This window comes from Ambystoma mexicanum, chromosome 7p, assembly GCF_040938575.1.
Source record: "Ambystoma mexicanum isolate Mex_15411 chromosome 7p, UKY_AmexF1_1, whole genome shotgun sequence".
Lineage (NCBI taxonomy): Eukaryota > Metazoa > Chordata > Amphibia > Caudata > Ambystomatidae > Ambystoma > Ambystoma mexicanum.
Window position 1 is genome coordinate 631,600,887 of NC_090939.1, and position 21,668 is coordinate 631,622,554.

Here is a 21,668-nt window from a genome sequence, read left to right on the forward strand (position 1 = left end):
TCCACCTCCTTGGAAATAACCTAAAAGCCTCTACCAAATCCATTCTACTTGGCGATCTCAACCTGGGATTCAGTTATCCTAAAGACCAGCATGCCAACTCTCTCGCTAAAGCCCTAAACACCATGGGGTTCCTACAACTAGTCACCAGCCCCAGTCATTCAAAAGGCTGCAGCCTAGACTGGTTCTCGGTCCCGTTGAGGTGGTGTGTGCGGGGTGTGTTGCGGCGGTCAGCTGGCAAAGAGACCAATGGAGAGGCCCCCCTGCAAAGAGGCAGCTACGAGGCGGTAAGCAGTAATGCCTCACTAAGGCTGCCAACAGAACTAACAGAGCGCATTGGTGCAAAGGCGCCTTACCGTTTGCTTTTGCTCCTGATATTCTTGTTTATGACACGCCATAATCTCCTTTATCGCTAGCGGTCCGTTTTGCTCCTGGACCTGATATTTTTTCCTTTGATACGCCACAACCGCCTTTATCACTAGCGGTGGCGCAGTTTCCAGTGGTAATCTGGTTGACTGTGCTTTTTTAGAATAGGCTAAGTTAGTCAATGAGCATACAGCCATCTTATTGGGTGTTTAATGATCGGGTGTGCCATTGATAACTTACTTAGAGGCTTGTGCTCTCTTTAAAATTACTCTCCCCCGTGAAGCGGACTGCGCAGGAAGCGACAAGGGAGCAGTTTGCTGTTTGTGAGAGCAGCTGGCTGGCTCAGACCACGAGCTGTGCCGTTCATCTGGAATAACCTTTGCTGAGTTATTTATCTACTGGTCTCCGATTAACACTTGGGTACAGCCGTGAGACTGTGGGGTTTGCCCTTTGATCACGGCTGCCCCTGTGAGACCAAGGCTACTATAGAGTATCTTGTTAAACTGCTACCTTAAGGCGAGGGACTCCACAGATCCCAGTACCCCTGGATAAGGTGAAGAAGAGTTAACACCTCTGTTAAAACCACATCTACGGCAACCTCCCGGAGTTTCCAATGGATTGCGCCTGATTAACTGGGCTAACCATATGCCGTTTCAATCCAACTATAATCTATATAGAAAAGAGGAAACAGTCGGAAGCGGCCGCCCAATTCTCTAACTGACTGAGTGAGAGATTGCTATTGCGGTGCGGCTTGACTGTCTGCCGGCCGTTGAGAGAGGTTCTTTCCTCTAGTCCTCCAACACTCGCATCCACCAGCTCCCAGAGGGTTGTGGGGAAGCCAGGCGCTGAGCCCTGGGCGCCGGATCGCCGTCGGAGCAACCTGCATGCTGCCGGGGGACGGGGGAACCCGGTCAGAGAGGCAAGTACACGCTACGAGTAAGGAGCCGCGGGGGGCCACTACTGGCGATTGGTGGTCGGCCCGCGCGTGTTGCGAACCCGTGCTCCCCCCCGAAGAGGCAGAAGCGCGGGAGGAAGGTGCGGGTGTCCTGGCCGGGACCGCTGAACTTAAGGAAGTTAAAAAACTTAAAAAACAGTACTACTACCCTCCCTCTAATTATTTATTCATTTGAATAACTTAAAATGCCTCCTGGACAAAAGACAGCACAAAACAAATATAATTTACGAAAGACACCGAAAGCCCGAGAAGCAGAGGCATTGCGGAGTGAGAAGAAGGGCAGTACTAAGGAAATTTCCATGAAGAAGCTCAAAAAGTCCACCCTCCCAGGTCAAGGGAAGATTACTGGTTTCTTCCCTACAAATCCTATACCTGAAACTAATTCAACGATCATAGAGGAACCAACATACATTGGAGGAGGTGGGGGGGACTGTATGAGTACCACTAACTTCGACGACATCGATAATAATTCTCTACTTGATCTATGCCTGAACATACAACGTGGGATGACCCCCCTGATACCCAAGAGGCAGGACGATAAAGATCTGACACAGGGAACGCATCCTGCGGCTTCTCTTGTCATTATCTCGGGCTACTCTGAGCAGGGGGGCAGATTATCAGCCTCCCCCAACCTAGTAATGGTATCAATGGAGGACGTCCCGGACAATGAGGATGTGGACCCTTCTATCCCGTTTCCTGCAGCAAATGAAATAGCAGAGATACAATCCTCTGTAACTTCTATCCAGTTTGCCCTAAAAATTCTGCTCCAAATGACCGGACGCATCTTAGCCAATGCCACCGCACCGATCACTCCCCGGACTTATGAAAATCATGTGGAAGATGAGGCAAAAATCAACTTAGCGGAGGCCATTGATATAGCTGAAGAGCTAAATGTCATGCCCATTAAAGAAGCATCTGCAAATATGGACCAGAGCGAGATGGTTTTTTACTCTCGCAAACAGCGCAAACTGGCTAAGAAGGCTCAACAAAACAGGAAAAAACTGTCAGAGTGCCCCTCAGTAGAAGAACTTGTGAAAACCGGGGGCCGCTCAAAAAAAGCAAAGAAAAGGGCTGCCTGAGCTAAGAAAAGGAATAACAATGGAGGTGGTTGCCTGACTAGCTGGCTGATTACAGACCAAGATCAGAACAAGGAACAGTCGAAGAAGCCGCCAATGCCTGCAAGGGAGGATGAGGATACTGAGGCTAAAGGTACATTGACTTTGGATGACCTAGAAGCACTGGACGAAGAGTGGGAACAACTTGAAGTCGATGCTCAGCTGCCAGAGGAAAGGTTATGTAGGTCCCCGGAGAAACCATCCCATCCTCTGCTGCCTCAGGCTAAAATCATCCATCCTCCTAGCAAACCAACGGAGGAGGGTTTGAGTTCTCCGTTCAGTAGGATATGTCGGATCAAGAACCTTTATAATAACGGCGGGCGCAGATGGCTGTCTCGGTCAGAACTCTTAACCCGATTATACTCCGTTCCGGAATTGCGAGTATTGCAATCTGTTGACTTTCAGTTTGTGGAGCCTTTGAAGGGGCGGAATTCGTGTGTATCTGCCCTTCATTGCAAGTTTCTTTCAACCACACAGCTGATCAGGAAGTATCGAGATGAACTTTGGGCAGTTGACGTGGAGATAGATGCTGACTTGGATGAACCTGATCCCTGTGTCGATAACGGCGAAACAAGTGGTTCAGCTGATTTAGATGTATGCCCGATTGTACCTAAGGGAAAGAAAGTAGAAGTGGCAGAAATACAACACGTGTTAAAATGGTTGGCTGAAGCACTTACCGAAGCTCTATCCAATCATTGAACCTGGTCATTACTTTCGTGGAATTGCAGAGGCTTTGCGCATCTGCTGTCCTTTGAGGGGTCAGCAAACTTTGTCGCAAAACATGAGCTAATATGTTTACAAGAGACCTGGGCGATGGACCCTTTATTACTGGATGGTTTTGTGACTTTATCAGTCTTTTGCGAAAAGGGGAGAGAAGGGTAGACCATTTGGCGGGTTGCTTACTGGGGTGGCAAGCCGTTTGATCTCGAAACAGATACCCTGTAGTCTAGACAATAATCTGTTGGCAGTGGAAGTTAAATACGGGCCTAAGGGTAAAGGAGAAAAGGTACTGCTGATAAATATATATAATCCTCCTTATGCCCGTATAAGTGAACCACTTCAAGCAGCCCTTCAAGAATTGTTGGCATCCTGGTCAGCAACTCAGGGAAACGGTGCGGTTATGGTAGTTGGCGATTTCAATTGCTGAATACCGGGGGAGGGAGGGCTACACCCACAAAACTCTAGGCTAAGAAACATGCGGTTACTTACGCATAGCAAAAAAGATACTGAAGGCCCGCAATGGCGTCTCTTGTTTGATGACTGGGATCTTGAGATGGTGAATGGTTACACTGTTAGTGACCATCCAGGAAAACCAACGTGGGCTAACGGTTCTTCTTCCAGTACAATTGACTATATATTTATGTGCCCTAAAATGTTGCTATGTGTTGTTGACCTAATGGTATCTTTAAATGAATGGAGTGACCACGCTGCACTTCAGTGTGTATTAAACATTGTCCACACTAAATCAGAAAAGAGTAATCTGGGTACAATTCAGGTAAACAAAGCGGGCTCTAGTATCAGGTGGACTGCCCAGAACATACACTTGGCTTCAAAAGCATTAAACATTGAGAACTGGCCCCTATTACCCAACTTCAACGATATGTCTATAGAAGCCATAGAAACTTGGATTAGTCGTTTTTCTAATACTCATGCCTCAACCCCTAATCGGAGTATGATTAAACCAGAGGGTGGTATACCCCCGTTTAACAAAAAGATCAGAGACACTAAGAGGGAATTTAGAAGGGAGCTGCGCACGATCAAACAAAGGAGCGAACCTTTAGAAAATCTCAGGGTGGCTCTTAGGAAATGCAAGAATAAATATAGAACCAATATCAAAAAGCTACGGCTTACCGAAAGAACTCTGGCATATCAGAAATTGATTCACACCATTTGCTCGAAAAACACTCGTAGCATCTGGGCACTGCTGCGTGAAGCTAGAGAAACTACCAAGGGGCAACTTGCAAACCCTATTGGTGCAAAGGAATGGGAGGATTTCCTGTTGAATCGTAACGCCATCGTACAGCCAGAGGAGAGTTTTCCATCGCTTCCTCCAAGATCTAGTATATCATTTGATATGTCATACACAGCGATACTCTGTAAGATAAAAACTCTAAAATCCTCTAGAGCTCCCGGCCCTAATGGTCTAGCCAACATAGTTATCAAAGCCCAACCTGAGTTTTGGGCAGGATTGTTGACAATTATGTTTGAGAAAATTCTGAACCAAGGGGTGATACCTAAATCGTGGCAAACAGCCGTGTTGATCCCGGTATTTAAAAAGGGAAACCGGCTAGACCCGAATAATTACCGACTCCTCTCTATGCTGGACACGACAGGCAAATTGTTTGCCGCTCTGTTGCTCAAGGACCTTCAGACATGGGTAGATGAGGCCCATATATTATCCAAATTCCAATGTGGTTTCAGAAAAGGCTACTCTACCGGGTACAATTTGATGGTAATGAATCTACTAAGAGCAAGAGCCCGTAAAAGAGATGAACCACCGTTGTATGCACTATACATCGATTTTAAAGCAGCTTTTGATCTGGTACCTAGAGAACGCCTATGGTCTAAACTGGCTGCTCTAGGCTGCCCTGCTGGCGTACTATATTTTCTCAGATTGTTACATCAGAATACCTCAGTCAGGTTAAAATTGGACCAGGAGGGACATCTGACCGGCAAGGTATATCAAAATAGGGGGGTCAAACAGGGCTGTGTGACTGCCCCCCTAGTGTACAATCTGTATGTGCATGATATCCCGCTTGCTCTAACTTCTACTCATAATTTCCCCCCCAAAATCGGGGACTCTGCCTGTACCGTCATGGCATATGCTGATGATTTGGTCATCTTTGACCACACTATTAGTGGCTTACGTAGATCAGCCATTGCCTTATGGGAGTATGCCGAATCTAATGGTCTCATTATTAACCTAGACAAAACTAAGGTACTGAGATTTACTAGCAAAAAAGTGTCCCGCGTGAACCTCAGGGTGAATAACAACTTGATTTCATACGCCCCACTCTACCGTTATTTAGGTATTGATTTTGAGCCCAATGGGGACTATCTGGCTCTTAAGCTCTCACGTACAATGCGAGCAGCACAAGTAACATCTTTAATAGCCAACTTTACCAATCAGCAAGGAGGATTTTCACTCTGGGGTACGCGCCAATTATACATGCAGGTATTTATCCCTATGATGACTTATGGTCTAGATTCACTTCTTGACTTAGATCTTAGCTGGCTTCAAATCATCGAGGGGAAATTCTGCCGTCGCATACTTGGCCTGGGCCCGGGAGTCCCGATGGCAATTATTCGATTAGAACTAGGGCTACCCTCTATGAAGGCCATCGTCATGAAAAGGAGATTGGGGCACTTTTTGAAAATGCGCAGTACAACAGCTAACCCTCTGCTGCTTACCATCTTCCAAGAATTGTGCAAGAAACAAAAACCTCAGTCTCCATCTGCGACGATGATAAAACTTCTTGCTACCATTGGATGGACCTGGCGAGCTGGCCCATATACCAAGCAAGTTCAAAATGCACTTGATAAGAGGGTAGAAATGTGGGATTGGCTAGAGAATTTCGCTCACCTTAGCACGTTGAAAAGCTACGCATTTGTTCAGTATAGGCTGTACTCATTCTTGCAACCCCAAGGGTATCTCAATCTATGTCCCTCAAAAAAACTGCGACGATTTATCCTTTTGTTAAGGATGGACCAACTGCCTATTCTCTTGGTTACGGGCAGAAGACAGCAGTTACCACTGGAACAACGCACTTGTCGGCTGTGTGAAGGAAACAAAGTATTGGAGTCAGCAAGGCATGTTTTGACAGAATGTGGCACTATGATTGACGTAATCCATTGTCATCTGGGAAAGTTTTCCCATAATCCAGCATCAATTGGAACGTCATTATTCTGGCATCACTGCATGAACTCTGAGAGCATGCGAGAAATGATAGCTCTCTTCAATATCTGGATTGAGATAGAAGAAATATTGAATATTCAGATCTGAAATCAGTACTCGGAACCTATAACTGTCACTGCCCCGGCCCTTTGTTCCTCTTCTTCTCAGCACCTTCTCTATTTGTTATTTTATATGCTATCTGAGCTTTGAGCTTGATTTTATATGTGTAAATAGTTTATTATCATTATATTGTTATATTATTGTTATATTGTTACTATTCTGTTCTCGGAAGTTTAATCTATATATGATGTTTACTCATTAATATGTGTAAAGTTTATTAAATAGACTGTATCACATTAAATAAATAAATAAAATAAAATAAAAATAAATAAAATAATTGGAGGCTGCGGGCGGAAGCAATGCTCGATGACACATTCAGAGAATACTTGGGGGAGGTGATTGAAAATTATTTTGACACTAACACAGGCAGTGTTGATAAGATCACCACTCTGTGGGAAGCTTTTAAGACAGTGCTACGTGGAGAAGCGATAGGTAAGGTGGGTGGTGTCCTAAGAGAGCTGTTAGACTCTCTTGCCAGAACTGAGGACTGGGACCAGCCGGGTAAATTCGATTTGGCTAAGTATACACAGATATTGCATGGGGAGAGCGATAAACCAGGGAGGCTTTTGGCATGGCTATGTGGTAGGTAGGACAAGAGGGAAATGATTAGCGCCATACAGGATGATAAAGGAGTCTCTGGACAAGTGCAAGATGAGATTAACGAGATTTTCTCTAAATATTATGAGGCTCTGTATTCGACACTGGAGGAAGCTGGTGGTTCCGATATTACTGAAGCCCCAGCCAATATCAATTTACCTCGTATTGGTGAGGAGCAGGGGGAAAAGCTAGAAGCTCAACTTTCTGTTGAGGAATGTTTGGTCACCATTTGCGCACTACCATTGTGAAAAACCCCAGGGGCAGATGGAGCATAAGGAGTATGCTGGGGCACTTGCCCCTAGACTCCTGTAGGTGCTAGAAGAAGCTTAAGGAATTGGAATGTTACCACTTAGCCTAAGGGGATCGATTATAGTCCCAATACTAAAGCCCAACAAATCACTGTTAGATTGCAGCTCTTCTAGATCCCTCTCCATGGTTAACCAGGACTGTAAGATCCTCACGGCCTTGCTAGCAGACTGAAGAGAGTAATCATCACCTTGGTACATACGGATCAGACCGGGTACGTTCCAGGGAGGAACACCTCGTGGAACCTGAGGAGACCGCATCACCTTATAGACAGTACCAGGCACCTCGATCTCGACTGTGCGGTTGCCTCCTTAGACACTGTTAAATCATTTGAATCGGTCAGCTGGGACTGGTTGTATGAGACCCCCTGTCAGTGCGGAATTGGGCCAAGTTTTTTGTGATGGGTGTGGTTAGTATGCACAAAACAAGCGGCTAGGGTGCGTACGGGCAAACTGATCTCCAATGGGTAGGAACTGAAGAAAGGCACTAAGCAGGGATGTCCGCTTTCACCAATGTTGTTTATTCTCGCTTTAGAGCTGCTTGTAGTGTTTTTGAGATCAGAATACGTGGAAGCAGCATTTTGATTGATGGGGTGCAGCACTTAATTTCTTTATACGCAGATGATATTCTCCTATATGTCACACATCCTCACAATACATCCTTGAAGTGCTAGATAGGTGTGCAGACCTTTTCGGGCATACACATTAGCCATCACAAATCCTTCTTGTTCCCTCTGACAAGGATATCCAGTTTCCACCAGAGTCAACTACCCAATTGAGGCCTGAAATGGGAAACAGACGCTTTCAGATATCTCAGGGTATTTATTTATTTATTTTTTGTACATTTGTACGGCGCCTATACAACCAAGGTGTTTCCAGGCGCCACAAGGTGGGGGTTGGGGACAAGAAGAAAAACACTAACGATCCTACTAGGCCTTGTGACATTCAGATCGTGCAAGTGCAGAAAGGAAGTGCAAGGGGAGGGGGAAGGTTAGGGAGGAAGGATGAAGGAAAGGGAACAGGGGAAAGTGCAGGAAGGAGGGGCCTAGGGAAGTGCTGAGGGAGCTAAGAGGCAAGTGCTAGGAAAGCAGGGGTAAGGGTAGGGGTAGACTAGTGCGAATAGGGTGGACCAAGCTAAACAGGCTAGTCAGCCCGAGGGCAAGTGCTAGTTAAAGGTGTTGTGGTGGGGGGCGGACTGGTCGAGGAAGGCCTTGCCCCAGTAAGACTCATGAGGACCAGACAACCAGCCGCAACTGAAGGGGGCATTAGCATGGGAGGGAGGTAGGGAAGGAGGAGGAGAAAAGGAGGGTCTTGAGGAGCTCCTGGAACTTAAGGTTATCCGGCTTAAGTCTGAGAGAGCCTGGGAGGCCATTCCAGAGGGACACCCATGCCGAACAAAGAGATCTGCCCCCCACTCTCTGCTTGGACAAACGTCTGATCTGCAGAGAGTTGAAGCTAAATGTGTGGCATGGCTTGAATGACTAGCACAAAAGCATAACACCTACAAAGTTTAGAAAGGAACATTGCAGTCCATGACGTTCTGTAGGAAGCTCTGCCTGTTGATGATAGGATGTGCTGCACTCTTGAAAAAGGTAGTACTCCTGCGGCTACAGTATCACTTTGTTAATATGCCTTTTAATATACCTAAGAAGTTCTTTAGTAAGCTACATTACATCACCAGGGATTTCATATGGGAGGGAAGGAGAAATAGGATTGCTCTGAGTACTGTGAAGAGAGACTACAAGGATGGGAGGGATCAGGTTACCCCACTTTGAATTCTATTAATCTTGCAGGACAGTTACAGTTTGTTGGTTGGCGGGCGAGCCCTTTTTGGACATTATTTTGTTGAAACCTTCTATAGAACAATATTTCTTGAAAGAGGCACTGTGGGTACGCAAGACTCAATTTGCTTATTTGCCCCACCTTTAAGGATTGGACAAGACAATGTAGCATAGAACCTGGAGACTGATGGGAATTGCTGATCCTTATTCCCCTAAAAAAAAAAAACCCTAGTAGCGTTATTAGACACAGCTCAACTCAGTGAAAGTGATCAAGAAGCATTGGGAGATCTGGGGTGGCAACAGTGTGCGATTTGTTGCAAGAGAGTAAAGGGATGGACTTTGAGTGCCTAGTACAGATTTCGGGCATGTATAGAGGCCAATTTGTATTGCACTATGGGCTGCTTAAAGCCATAAAAAATAGATGGTCATATCATTGAGACGGCATGGAGAGCGATCCAATACTGGATGCTATATATGACATGTCAGAAGGTGGCCACGTCGTCTCCAGAATATGAGTTGCTCTCAGACCAACTGAATAAACCCGACCTGAAAGTGCATATGCAATGGGAAGAAGACTTGGATAGGTCCTTCACGGATGTGGAATGGGCTCAGACCTTGCTTTATACAAAGAAGGTCTCTAGGAATGCCCATTTAAGTTAGCACAACTATACATGACACACAGGGCATACTTGACTCCCTACACAATATCTCAGTTCCATGGAGCGGGCCAGCGGGATTGCCCTAGATGCGCGAACGATAAGGCAGATATTATGCACATGTTTTGGATTTGCCTGATGGTTCACGGGGTTCTGGTCAGCAATTGAAGATAAAGTAGCTGAGGGCAGAATAGAGATGCATGCCTGGCCCGATGCGGCCTGTCTTTTGGGGGTGTTCCCGCGAGGGAAGAAACATGATTAATTTCTCCAGGATAAAAGACCTGATTTGTGTGCTCACGAAACGCAGGATTGCAATGGCTTGGAAGTCAAATGAATGACCCAGTGTTAATGCTTGGTGGAGTGATTTGCATAGATGGGCGATCGCAGAAACCTCTGTCTGGTACAGAGCAGTGTATAGAGGCATGAAAGAGGTAAGCGATGATGTGAATTCACAGGACGCCTTGATGCAGGCAATGTTTGCCCCTTCGGACGAAATGCCTCCATAGACAACTAATATTGAATGATGTATGATTCTGGAATCTATGGTATACATATGAGTTTGCCTGGACAATAGAAGCACGCCATCTCTGGCTGGACAAATTAAGGTGATGTAGAACTGAAACTGTACAAGCCAGAGCTATTGCTTTTGTCAATTGTATTTTTTGCATGTTCAAATGAAAACAATAAAAATTGTTTACAAAATAATTTACAGTGATGCATCGTGATAAATCTTTATGATGAGCAAATGTGGGACAGGCATAAATTAATTCAATGACGAGGGCCAGAGAGTTGGCATGGCCGAGGCAGGCTTCAAGCTGTTTTTTTTTAAAAACAGAACCAAAACCGGATTGGAATGCTTATTATAAGAATTATGTAGACTGGGTTATATATGGGTGTCAAAGAAGGAAGCTGACACAAAGGTGGCATGGTTTTAGTTATAGACTTTTATTTGTGTATAAAAAAGGTCCTCACTATCCCTATCTTCTAAGAGGGGTTTCCCTGGCTGAAAACTAATGCTAAAGCAGCGTCAGTTAGAATGTCCGTCAAATTAATTTCCACCGCCTTGTATCACAACCTACTTAAATCCCTCACACTACAACTTAAGTATAAACTAACAAAGTGCCTTCTTCAGTAAAATGGCTCCTTTCTCCTGCTTCCTGGATAGTGTCCAAAAGAATGTTCTCTTACAACAAAAATGCCAGGGGGGGATGACTCCCTTTCCCTGGTTTGCGGGTTTCGCCCAGTCTTTATGCAATTTCACATCCAGGACAATTGCTCCATCCTCCTGGTGTAGATCTATACAGTTTGCAATAACACCAGGGGGAATGACTCCCTTCACCTGGTGTCTCCAGCACAATTCTCAGCTTTGGACCAAGAGAATGCCTCCTTTCTCCTGGTATTGCTTGGCACCTTTCACAACAAGGCCAGGGGTAGTGACTCCCTTCTCCTGGTTTCTTTAACACAACTCCTGGTTCGCTATCAGCAGAATTACTACTTTCTCCTGGTATTGCTTGGCACAGTTCTTTCTGACTGCTTTCAGCTTGATGTATACTTTGCCACTATGGTTTGTTGTTGGCAAAGTTCAAATCTTGTCGGGGACCCTGACCTTCTCTGGTGGTCAGCAGTTTTCTCTTTCCCACTGTGACAAGGATGATTTCTTCTTATGCTCTCGGTATCTGCTTCCGGGTCCCAGACCCTTCCCTGCTGGTCAATGGTTTTCTCGTTCCCACTGTGACAAGGAAGATTTCCTCAAATGTACTTGGTATCTATTCAATTCAATTTATTAAATATGTACTGAGCCATCACTGGCTTTACATATTACACAGCAATTCACATAAAATTTCATAAATAATTTTGCACAATCATAATCACAAATTATCTAAAACTATTTAAACATCACCTTTTTAAATTAAAATACCAAAGATTTCCTCAAATGTACTTGGCATCTGCTTTCGGTCCCAGACCCTTCTCTGTTTATACCAAGAAGCGGGCTTCCCACTACTGAGGCGAGAGAGAGCTTCCGAACCAGCTTCTCTTCTACCCTTGCATCCCCTTTGGGTCTCCCGTACCTCCCTTTACCTTGTGTGGGATCGCAGTACGTCACTGGGACTTCCTGGGACTGCAGGTCTTCTCTCCCTCTCTGCTGGTTCACTGCCATGGCTCCATCAGCTGCGCAGTATTCCTCTTGTCCGTTCGCGGCTCCGCTCTCCTGCTTGGTCTTCTGCCTGGGTTCGAACCTGCAGAACCAGTGGAGGACTCCCACAGCACTTCACCGACATCGTCTTCCATCTGGTCATTCGGCAGCGCCTGGATCTCCCACACTGTTCGCCTCCACACCTGCTGCCAGACCTGGCAGGTTTTGACATGGCTGCGCTTGACAGCTGGGCTCGACTCATTTGATAGTGCTTTGTTCCTTTTTTTACATTGTATCCAGTTGCTCCATGTTGTAAAACTCCTTCATCTCTGTTAGCAACTTAATCCTCATGCCTCCTCGGGGCCACATTGTACCAGTACTAACACATTCAATGACCTTCATGTCTCCTGTGTTCTTCCTCGACCTAGTACTTTTGGCTTTATCTTCCATGTGACAACAATACTTAGTTTTGCCTTCATTGTGGTGGTTCTGAACAGTGGGGATAGCTATGGAATGTTGGGGAGTGACAAAATTTCATGGGCTGTGTCCCAGGTGATCGTCCTTGTCCCCAGAGGGGGACTCCCTCCCTATGAGGTCCTTCTGGATTAAACTACCCCTAGGGGGACTATTGGGAAACGGCCACACCTCCCTAGCCTCATGGGAAAGGGCTCCCCCATGGGGAGAAGCGAGGACACTTTGTGAATCATCACAGTTAGGAGCTTTCGCTTTGTGTGGCTAAGAAAGTCATATTAGTGAGTAAATGCCCTTTACATGCCATTACTCTCACCACACACCGGATGCAGAAGATCTAGGTAACTAGTTCATGTTGTGCAAGATGGAGGTTGTTTGTAGAAGCAAGATAATTGTCATGTGCTCTGAGCAGCCACTTTCTGCACTAGTTGTAGACTCCTAGTCAATGGTTCTAGGCAAGAAACTGGAAGCGGTAGCTGTATTAGGTATCGACAGTAAAATAGCTTGGGAGTGTTGGCTGGAAATTGGGTGACGTGATCTTGCATATTCCCCTTAAAGATATTCAAAATTATTTTGAGGTTCTCCAAATATTATTTCTATTTAGTCTTTCAAATGATGGAGATGAGTCATTAGGAGAGCCAGTGTTTAACATAAACTTGCTTCATCTCGCCCACCTGCCTCTCCTTTTATTAAATGCTGTTCTATGCACACATCCATGCCCTCCTTGTTTATATACTTTATTTTGTCATTTTACTGCTGTCATTTGTTTTTGTCCTTGTTTTTTTCCTCAGTGAGGGTTGCCGACGAGAGAATACAATGAAGAATGTTGGATGCCGCAAGTATGCGTTTAACTGCCTGCAGTTGAAGGCTTTCCCCAAGCATTACAGGCCTCCCGAAGGAACTTACGGAAAAGTGGAGACCTAAGCAAGTTTGTTGAGTCCCTCACTAGCTGTTACATGAATCTTCGTGGCTACACTTAAGTTTAACGTGCAAACCTGTCATCAAGACCTGATCAGCCCTTCTATGTACGTTCCTTAACCCGGATTCCTGTTGTGAGCATGATAGCAAGTTGGAATCAATAGGAAATCATATTCCGGCATGTAATGTCTGAGAATGCACTGTCCATGAAAATAGACTTGACTAGCTGGGAGCAACACACAAAAAGTGAACAGTTTGCAGAAAAGCTACAATCAGTACCTCAAGAGTCCTTAAGAAGTCAGGAATGGTGGTTTTTCGTCTGCTTTCGCACGCGTTGTCTATTTATGCTGAGGTGTCTTGCAAATAAAATGTTTTATAATCTTTTTTTGTTACAGTAAAAGGTGTGCATATCACCATAAATATTAAACTACTTGGAAGATTAGACCCAATTCTGAATGTGTAAAGTACAAGAAGTGGAAAGACAAAAACTTTGAAAATAATTGTGACTTATTAAAAAGCCATCAGTCGATAATCATCATTTGAAATGTGTTGTGAGCTGGAATCTCTGATCACAATTTTGTGGGTCCAGGATTCGAAACTCCATGAACTCAAAACCCATAAAGAAGTTGGAGAACCAGAAATAAGTGTCTTCTTTGGTTGGGACTAAAGGGCCCTCTGGAGGTCTGGGACTGTAAACCATACTGTAAAGCCGAACCAATTTTTGTTTCATGTGTAATTTAATATATAGTGTGCAATGTGTTCTTTTGCCACCAGCTGCTTTAATGTACTGTATGTTTTAGTGTAAGGGCACATTATTTGTCCGTCTTCAGGAGTCCCTGAACTCCAGCTCCTTTCTTTGTATGCCTTGCCAAGCTGGTCCGGCACATGGCGTTCCCGAGACATTCTTTAAATGAAGGTTGACAAGGTTTCTCCCCTTTCAAAGAGGAAAATGTGTTTGAGGTTCTATGTGAAGAAAGGCCAACATCCATGTCCATCATTTGTTTTTGAGCAAGAACACATTCAGTGGTGCCTCACAAACACTCATAATTGTGAACATGTTCGAAGTAATGTAGTTCCTGCCGAAGAAGAGCCTATATGTGGCACTAACCTTCATTGTCCACACATTTTAGGTTAAGAAGTCTTAAAACCTGCAGCAAAGATCATGTTGAAACTTGGGCAAGACCCAATTTTAAAGCACCTCTAACTTCAGTACACTTTTAGAGTCCTGTTGCCACAGTAAAAAACAAATTACAAATATGCGTAGGATTTTTCCATTCAAAACCCAGGAATTGTATAGAATCACTTGTCCAAGCGAACTATGCTTCTTGCTCTTATAAACCCACCCAACGATCGATTGGAATGCTTTGATGACAGTAATTTTAAACATGATGTATTAATGGATATTTTAAAACAGTTTTTCATCAATGCACTGTAATTTGATTGCTCGCTCTAATTCCTCCTCTTAACCTGTTCCTGTTGGGTAGGAAGAAAGGAACCATTTGTGAACTTGACCTCATTGGTTGATGCAGGCTTGATGGTATCCTTTTCTATCTTGCTTGCCTGTTGGGACTAATCCGGTTCAGGGTGTACTGCAGCCCCTGATACCCCTGCCAGCATGTTGGATTTGAGTAGGTAAGAAGACTCATAGCTGTTTAGAGGCAGTCAAACATATCTCAGAAGTAATGTTTTCAGTTCCAATTCCATGTAGCATGAGCTCTCTGGTTAAGTGTAAATAGCAGAGCAATTGAGTTTACTTGTAAGCAGAGCTCCTTAGGGATTGGGGTTCCATCTGCCTATCCGCCAACAACCAGTGAAAAATGTGCAGCAGAACTCCACGATATTAGTAATGTTATTAGCTATACTTTTTAAAGTTTATTTTGGATCTTCCCATGGTGATGGTTCAAGGGAACAAATTGTTCTTAATCTAGACAGTCGGTTTGCTGGGATTTGCACTAAGCCAACTACATCACAACAACAAATGACTATTCCCAGCATTAAAGAATGTTGTTCTTTATTCACGCATACTGCATGCTCTGTTAAAGCCACGTTTTTATAGGTAAATAAAAATAAACGCCTCCGTTATTTTATATGGCTGTAACTCTTTGAAGCTGCACTGTGATTTTTTGATTCATTACATATGATGAAGGCAATGCTCTTAAACTAATCTTTTACATTTGTGTGATGATCCTCTTTCTACAGGCATCCTTGTACAAAACTAGTCATACCCCAAAGTGATGTCAGTTAGCCTTGCATATGAAATTAAAAGGGATATGCCCTGTTTTTTTTCATAACTAAAATATGTTAATCCTTACTTTTTAAGTCTTAACTTCTGGCTATATTATATGAAAAATGCTTTCTGTCCGCTGCACCAGTAACTGTTTGCTAGCGTTTTTTTGCCCTCTATTTTGTGAATTGTCATGAATCAGTGCAATTACTGTAAATGTTTGCTGCTGTATTGGATCTCGACACTCCACACCATCTCATCTTCCTGTTTCAGAGATGAAGGCAGTTCACTAAATGGACGATAGTTTAAGAGAGAAAAAAGCCTTACAATGAGTTAAAAGTAGGATTTGTAAAAATATTTGACTAGGAAATTTAAAAAAAGTTAAAAGCAGAGCCAAGATGGCAACGTGAGGGTGAGCTCCGTTTTGCCCGACACTGAGACCGTATTGTGATTTTATTTTTTTTTATTGGAAAAAATTGATTTAGTTGACATGCAACTTTTTCAATTACAGGAAGAACAACATAAAACTTACAATATTATACTTTTCCCTATAAAATTGCTTTGCATTATTTCATAAAGTAAATTTCACCATAAACCTCCTAGAATCAGATTCATCACTACAACCCATGACGTAAGAAATAAAAGTTATCATAGTCATCCTCAAAACATGGAAAGGATCAGATTCTATAAAACCGTAAGAATAAAGAAGCATTAAAATTAATACATTTTAAAATCATAGTATTAACAGTCATATGATAGTAATAAATACATTAGTTGTTAGATAGATGTGTATTATAAAACATGTTCTACATTATTCTCAAGGTCTAATGTTCATTTCATAAGCAATAGTACTGTTCACAAGGGAAGATCTTAAGAGAGCTGAGCAACCATGAACAAAAATGCCTATTATAAGTTCAATTTGAAAAACATTTTTTTACAGTGGAGATAATCAGAGCATTAGTCGAAGCATTAAAGACCTCATTCCACATGTGTTTTTGGTTAGCATATCTCTCTCTTTAAAGCGTTTAAAAAAATATTTTTTTCTCGGTTCAACCAGACCTTCACATTCAGTAATTAAGTGAGCAGTAGTCTCCTGTTTATGACATAGTTTGCAGAATCTACACACATTAGGTAAACCAATTTCCTTAGAGTATAATGCAATTCTAGATTATGTTATAATAAATTAAATCAAAGACGTAAAAATGTGTCAGCATATGTCCTATCAGAAAAGTATTTGATATACAGGGGTATCTCATTTAGGGCTTTACTTGTAAAGGCACCTCCTTTATATGCCTGATAAGGAACAAGTTACTTACCTGTAACTGTTGTTCTCCAGCATGGGTCTGGCATGGATTCACATGCTCATGAATATTCCCTTTCGTCAGGCTGGGAATCCTCGGTATAGAAAAAAATCAGTATCAGTTTCGTTTCCGATCTGTTTTTCTTAGTAGTAACCAATCACTGGTCTCTGGGTCATACTGCCCCCAGCCAATGACTGCCCTTTCCCTAAGCCCCGCCTCTGGCAGCCATCCTCAGATTTGGTAGCACGTAAAGTGGCAGTATGACCAAGTGAAGAGCCGCAGAGGAATAGGCGGGAGGGTTCGCATGTGAATCCATGCCAGACCCATGCTGCAGAACAACAGTTACAGGTAAGTAACTTGTTCCTTCTCCAGCATGGGGTCTGGCATGGATTCACATGCTCATGAATAAGAGAATACATAGCAGTACACACATGCACAACCACGGGAGGTGGCAACAGGCTCAACATTAAGCAATACAACAACTCAACATTAAGCAACTCTTACCTCCTCATCAGGCTCACCTTAGGCGAACAGGTTGCGCAGCACTGCTTGGCCGACCCTGGACTCCTCCCTGGAGTCCTGATCGACGCAGTAGAATCTTGTGAAGGTGTGCGTCGACCTCCATGTAGCAGCCCTGCAGATGTCCAGCAGGGGCACACCAGACAGGAACGCCGTGGTAGCAGTGCGCGCTCTGGTCGAATGGGCTCTCGGACGGCCGGGCAGCGGTCAGTTTGCCAACCGGTGACAGTGCATGATGCAGCCGGAGAGCCATCGGGAAATGGAAGTCTTCGAGAGAGCCTTCCCTTGATTCACAGTCCCAAAGTTCACAAACAGCTGTGACGTCTTCCGAAAACTCTTCGTGCGATCCACGTAGAACTTCAGCGCTCTAGCTACATCCAGCGAGTGCAAAGTCCTCTCGGCCGGCGACGGGAAGAAAACTGGCAACACCAAGGGCTCTTTGAGGTGGAAGTCCGTTGGCACCTTGGGCATAAAGGAGGGGTGTGTCCTCAGCACCACCCTCGTGTCATGAAAAGTCAAGTATGGAGGCTTGCAAGATAGGGCCTGGATCTCTCCCACTCATCGTGCGGAGGTGATGGCCACGAGGAAAGCTGTCTTCCATGACAGGAACTTCAAAGGCGCCGAATGCATAGGCTCGAATGGGGCCCCCATGAGCCTGGTCAGCACCACATTAAGCTCCCACGCCGGGGCAGGAGCCTTCACCGGCGGGAATGATCGGAATAGTCCCTTCATGAATTCTTTCACCAGGCGATGAGACCACAAGGACGCCCGTCCCGTAGTCCTGGTATATCGGGAGATTGCAGCCAGATGTATTTTGATGGAGGCGTGAGCCAGTCCAGCTTTGGCCAGCGACAGTAGGTGCGGCAGTACTTGAGGGGCCGTAATCCGCAGAGGGTTAATCTTCTGTACACGGCACCAGACAGAGAACCTCTTCCATTTATGTCCGTAGCACTTGAGAGTTGAGGGCGCCCTGGCCTTTGCAAGAACCTCTCTGCAGTCGGCCGGGATGTCGTACCCTCCAAACTCTAGTGCTGCAGGAGCCAGGCCTGCAAGTTCAGCGACTCCGAGTTGTGGTGAAGAATGGTGCCTCCTTCTCTGGAGAGAAGGTCTGCGTCCGTCGGCAGCTTGACTGGTGGGGACGTTGACAAGTCCAGAAGGTCCGGGAACCAGATCTGTCTCGGCCACGCTGGTGCGACGAGGATCATCCTGCACCGGGACCTCTTGAGCTGGTTGATGAGCCGGAGCAGCAACGGCAGCCGAGGGAACGCATAAAGAAATAGGCCGTCCCAGGGGAACGAGAAAGCATCGCCCATGCTCCTCGGCTGGGGGAACCTGCTGGCGAACCTCCGGCACTTGGAATTCGTCGCCATCACGAAGAGATCGATTTGGGATTCGCCCCATCGTCGGAAGAGTCGATCCACTTGATCCTGGCGTCGTTCCCACTCGTGACACAAGCGCAGCTCCCTGCTGAGTGAGTCGGCGATCGTGTTTTTTATTCCTGCCAGATGAAGAGGCACCAGAAACATCCCCTGGGCGACGGCCCAATGCCACAGATCCTGGGCTTCCTTGGATAGGGCAGGGGACCTGGTTCCGCCTTGCTTCCGGATGTAGAACATCGTGGTGGTGTTGACGGTGAAGATCCTCACCACCTTGCCCTTGAGGGACGGAAGAAAGGACCTGAGGGCCCAGAACACTGCGCGGAGCTCCAAGATGTTGATGTGGAGAGACTTCTCCTCCGGGAGCCAAAGGCCTCTCGCGTGAAGATCTCCGGAGTGCGCTCCCCAACCTTCCAGGGAGGCGTCCGTCGTCACCGTCACCTGGTGAGCAGGGGGCTGAAAGTCTGTGCCCGCCGACAGATGGGAGCGGATACTCCACAACCGGATCGTCTGACGGAACGTCTCGTTGAGAGGGATCCTGTCCTCGAAGCTGCCCGTCGACTGGACCCAGCGGGCGCATCCGAAGCCTGCAAAGGCGCACCAGATAAATGCAGGAGGACATCATCCCGAGGAGGGATTTAATAGATCTTACCCTGGCCATGTCCGTGGCCAGCAGACGCACCTTGCCCAGAATGGTCCTGGTCCTTTCCTCCGACGGCGAGGCCAGCCGCGCCACTGTGTCGAGCTTGGCTCCCAGAAACAGGGCGACTTGCGACGGAACCAGGTGGGATTTTGGAAAGTTGATGGAGAATCCCAGGTCCGTGAGCAGCTAAACGGTCTTCGCAGTGTGCTCCACGGCGAGCTCCCTTGTCCTTGCCCTTGCCCGGATGAGCCAGTCGTCCAGGTAGGGGTAGATGTGGATCCCCTGTAGGCGCAGCCGCGCCGCCACCGGTGCGAGGCACTTGGTGAACACCCTGGGTGCCGACTTCAATCCGAACGGGAGGGCTTTGAACTGGTAGTGCCGCCCTTGGACCACGAACCTGAGGAACTTTCGGTGTCTTTTTAGAATGGGGATGTGGAAGAACGCATCCTCCAAGTCCAACGATGACAGGAAATCGCCCTCCTCCAGCTGTCCCAGCACGTGCTGGAGGGTGACCATACGGAACTTCTGTGCCTTGATGTACTTGTTCAGTCGTCGTAGGTCCAGGATGGGGTGCCATCCTCCTGTCTTCTTTTTTACGAGGAAGTACCTTGAGTAAACTCCATAGCCCCGAAGCCTCTTTGGGACGAGCTCGATGGCACCCTTCTTGAGCATCCTTACTTCCAACAGTAGTTGAGGGACGTGATTTTCCTTCCTGGCCACGGGTGGAATGCGAGGGCACTTCTTCTGAAACTCGAGGGCGTGCCCTTGGGCCAGGGCGTCCAGCACCCAACGGTCGGTGGAGATGGACTCCCACACGCTGACGAACCTCACCAGCCGGCCTCCCACCGGGGTGCTTCGGCGGGGGCCCGACCCCACGGTCGGTTCAATCTTGTTTGGAGGCCGCCTTGCCTCCTTGACCTCCCTGTCGACGACGACGGGCACCACCTGACTTGCCGCGTCCCCTGTAAGCTTCCTGGGATGAAGATCTTGCCGCTTGGCGGTACGTGGAGGAGCCACTGCTGAATCCCTTGGAGGCACCTTGTCTGCCTCCGGAGCTCCGAAAGGACGGCCGTCGTTGTTGGAGCGCACTCCCAGTGCCCGAGCAGTCTCTGTGTCTGTCTTGATGGCCTGAAGGGACTCATCAACTGCCTTCCCAAACAGGTTGTTCCCTTCGAAGGGCATGTCCAAGACCTTGGTTTGTACGTCCTGGCGGAAATCCGTGGCCTTGAGCCATCCTCGTTGTCTCAAGCAAACGCCGTTGCCCAACTGACGGAAACCGGTGTCGGCGATGTCCGTTGCCACCGTGATGGCGTGGTCCGAAGCAATCTCACCCTCCTGTAGGATTTCAAGGGCCTCAGCCATTTTGGCGTCCGGAAGGAAGTCCAACAGAGGGGCGATTTTGAACCACAACTCCCTGTCGTAGCGGGCTACAATAGCCAGGGCGTTGGCCGCCTTCATAGTCGTCGCTGCGGATGAGATGATCCGCCGTCCCATCGTGTCCAACTTTCTGCCCTCGGCGTCCGGCGGGGAAGTTGATGTCGAGGCCGATGCCCCCCCAGCTTTCTTCTTTGCCGCTGCCGAGACGACCGAATTCGGGGTAGGTTGTGCCCGAAGGCACAAGGGGGCAGCGTCGGGGACCCGGTACTTCTTCTCGTACCGGTCCCTCTTTGCCGGCGCCGTGGCAGGGTTCTTGAGGAGGGCGAGGCCCTCATCCCAGATGTCATCAAACCAGGTGGGATTTTGGAAAGTTGATGGAGAATCCCAGGTCCGTGCAACATATACTGGCTGTTTATTTTTAATTGCTGGGGCTTTAATAGTTGATATTATTATACGATTTAGCCATTTAGCCAGAAGTGGTACGGCGAGGACCGTCTTCCTTTTAGCCTTGCGACGTTGGTAAAGGAACCCTTCCTTCTTCTTCTCTTCTGGGCAGAGCTGGAAGAGTTCGGATGCCCTGGAAATCATGGCATGAAAGGATCCAATCTCGTCGGGCGGGGTCGCCCGAGCAGGGGGCGACGGGGGACACGTCCCGTCGTCGCCTCCGTAGTCATCTGTACCTGTCGTAGCCGTGTCCATGCCTGTATCATCCCCGTGGGTAGTAGACCGGGGGGAAGGCAGAGCAGGCCGCAGAGGTGGGAGAGGTGGCGTAGGATGCGTCCTCCTCCTCTTATGCGGTGGACTTTCCGAAGGTCCTGGCTCCGGTTCCCCCATCGGGTCTGGCTCAGGTACCTCCGTCGGGGGGAGGGGTAACCTTGTCCTTATCTCCGAACATAAGGACTGACTCGTTGACAAAAT

General features: G+C 46.7%; 1 protein-coding gene across 4 annotated transcripts in view; it reads left to right on the forward strand.

The window, feature by feature from the left end:
* The window catches only part of INPP4A (inositol polyphosphate-4-phosphatase type I A), a 2,396,889-nt gene extending 2,381,492 nt beyond the window's left edge, over nucleotides 1-15,397 (forward strand). For all 4 annotated transcript variants that reach the window (XM_069636673.1, XM_069636671.1, XM_069636672.1 and 1 more), the window contains one exon: nucleotides 13,184-15,397. In XM_069636673.1, coding sequence (XP_069492774.1) covers nucleotides 13,184-13,316 — 133 coding nt within the window. In that variant the 3' untranslated portion in view covers nucleotides 13,317-15,397. The remainder of the gene's footprint in view (nucleotides 1-13,183) is intronic.
* Nucleotides 15,398-21,668: the final 6,271 nt, after the last annotated feature.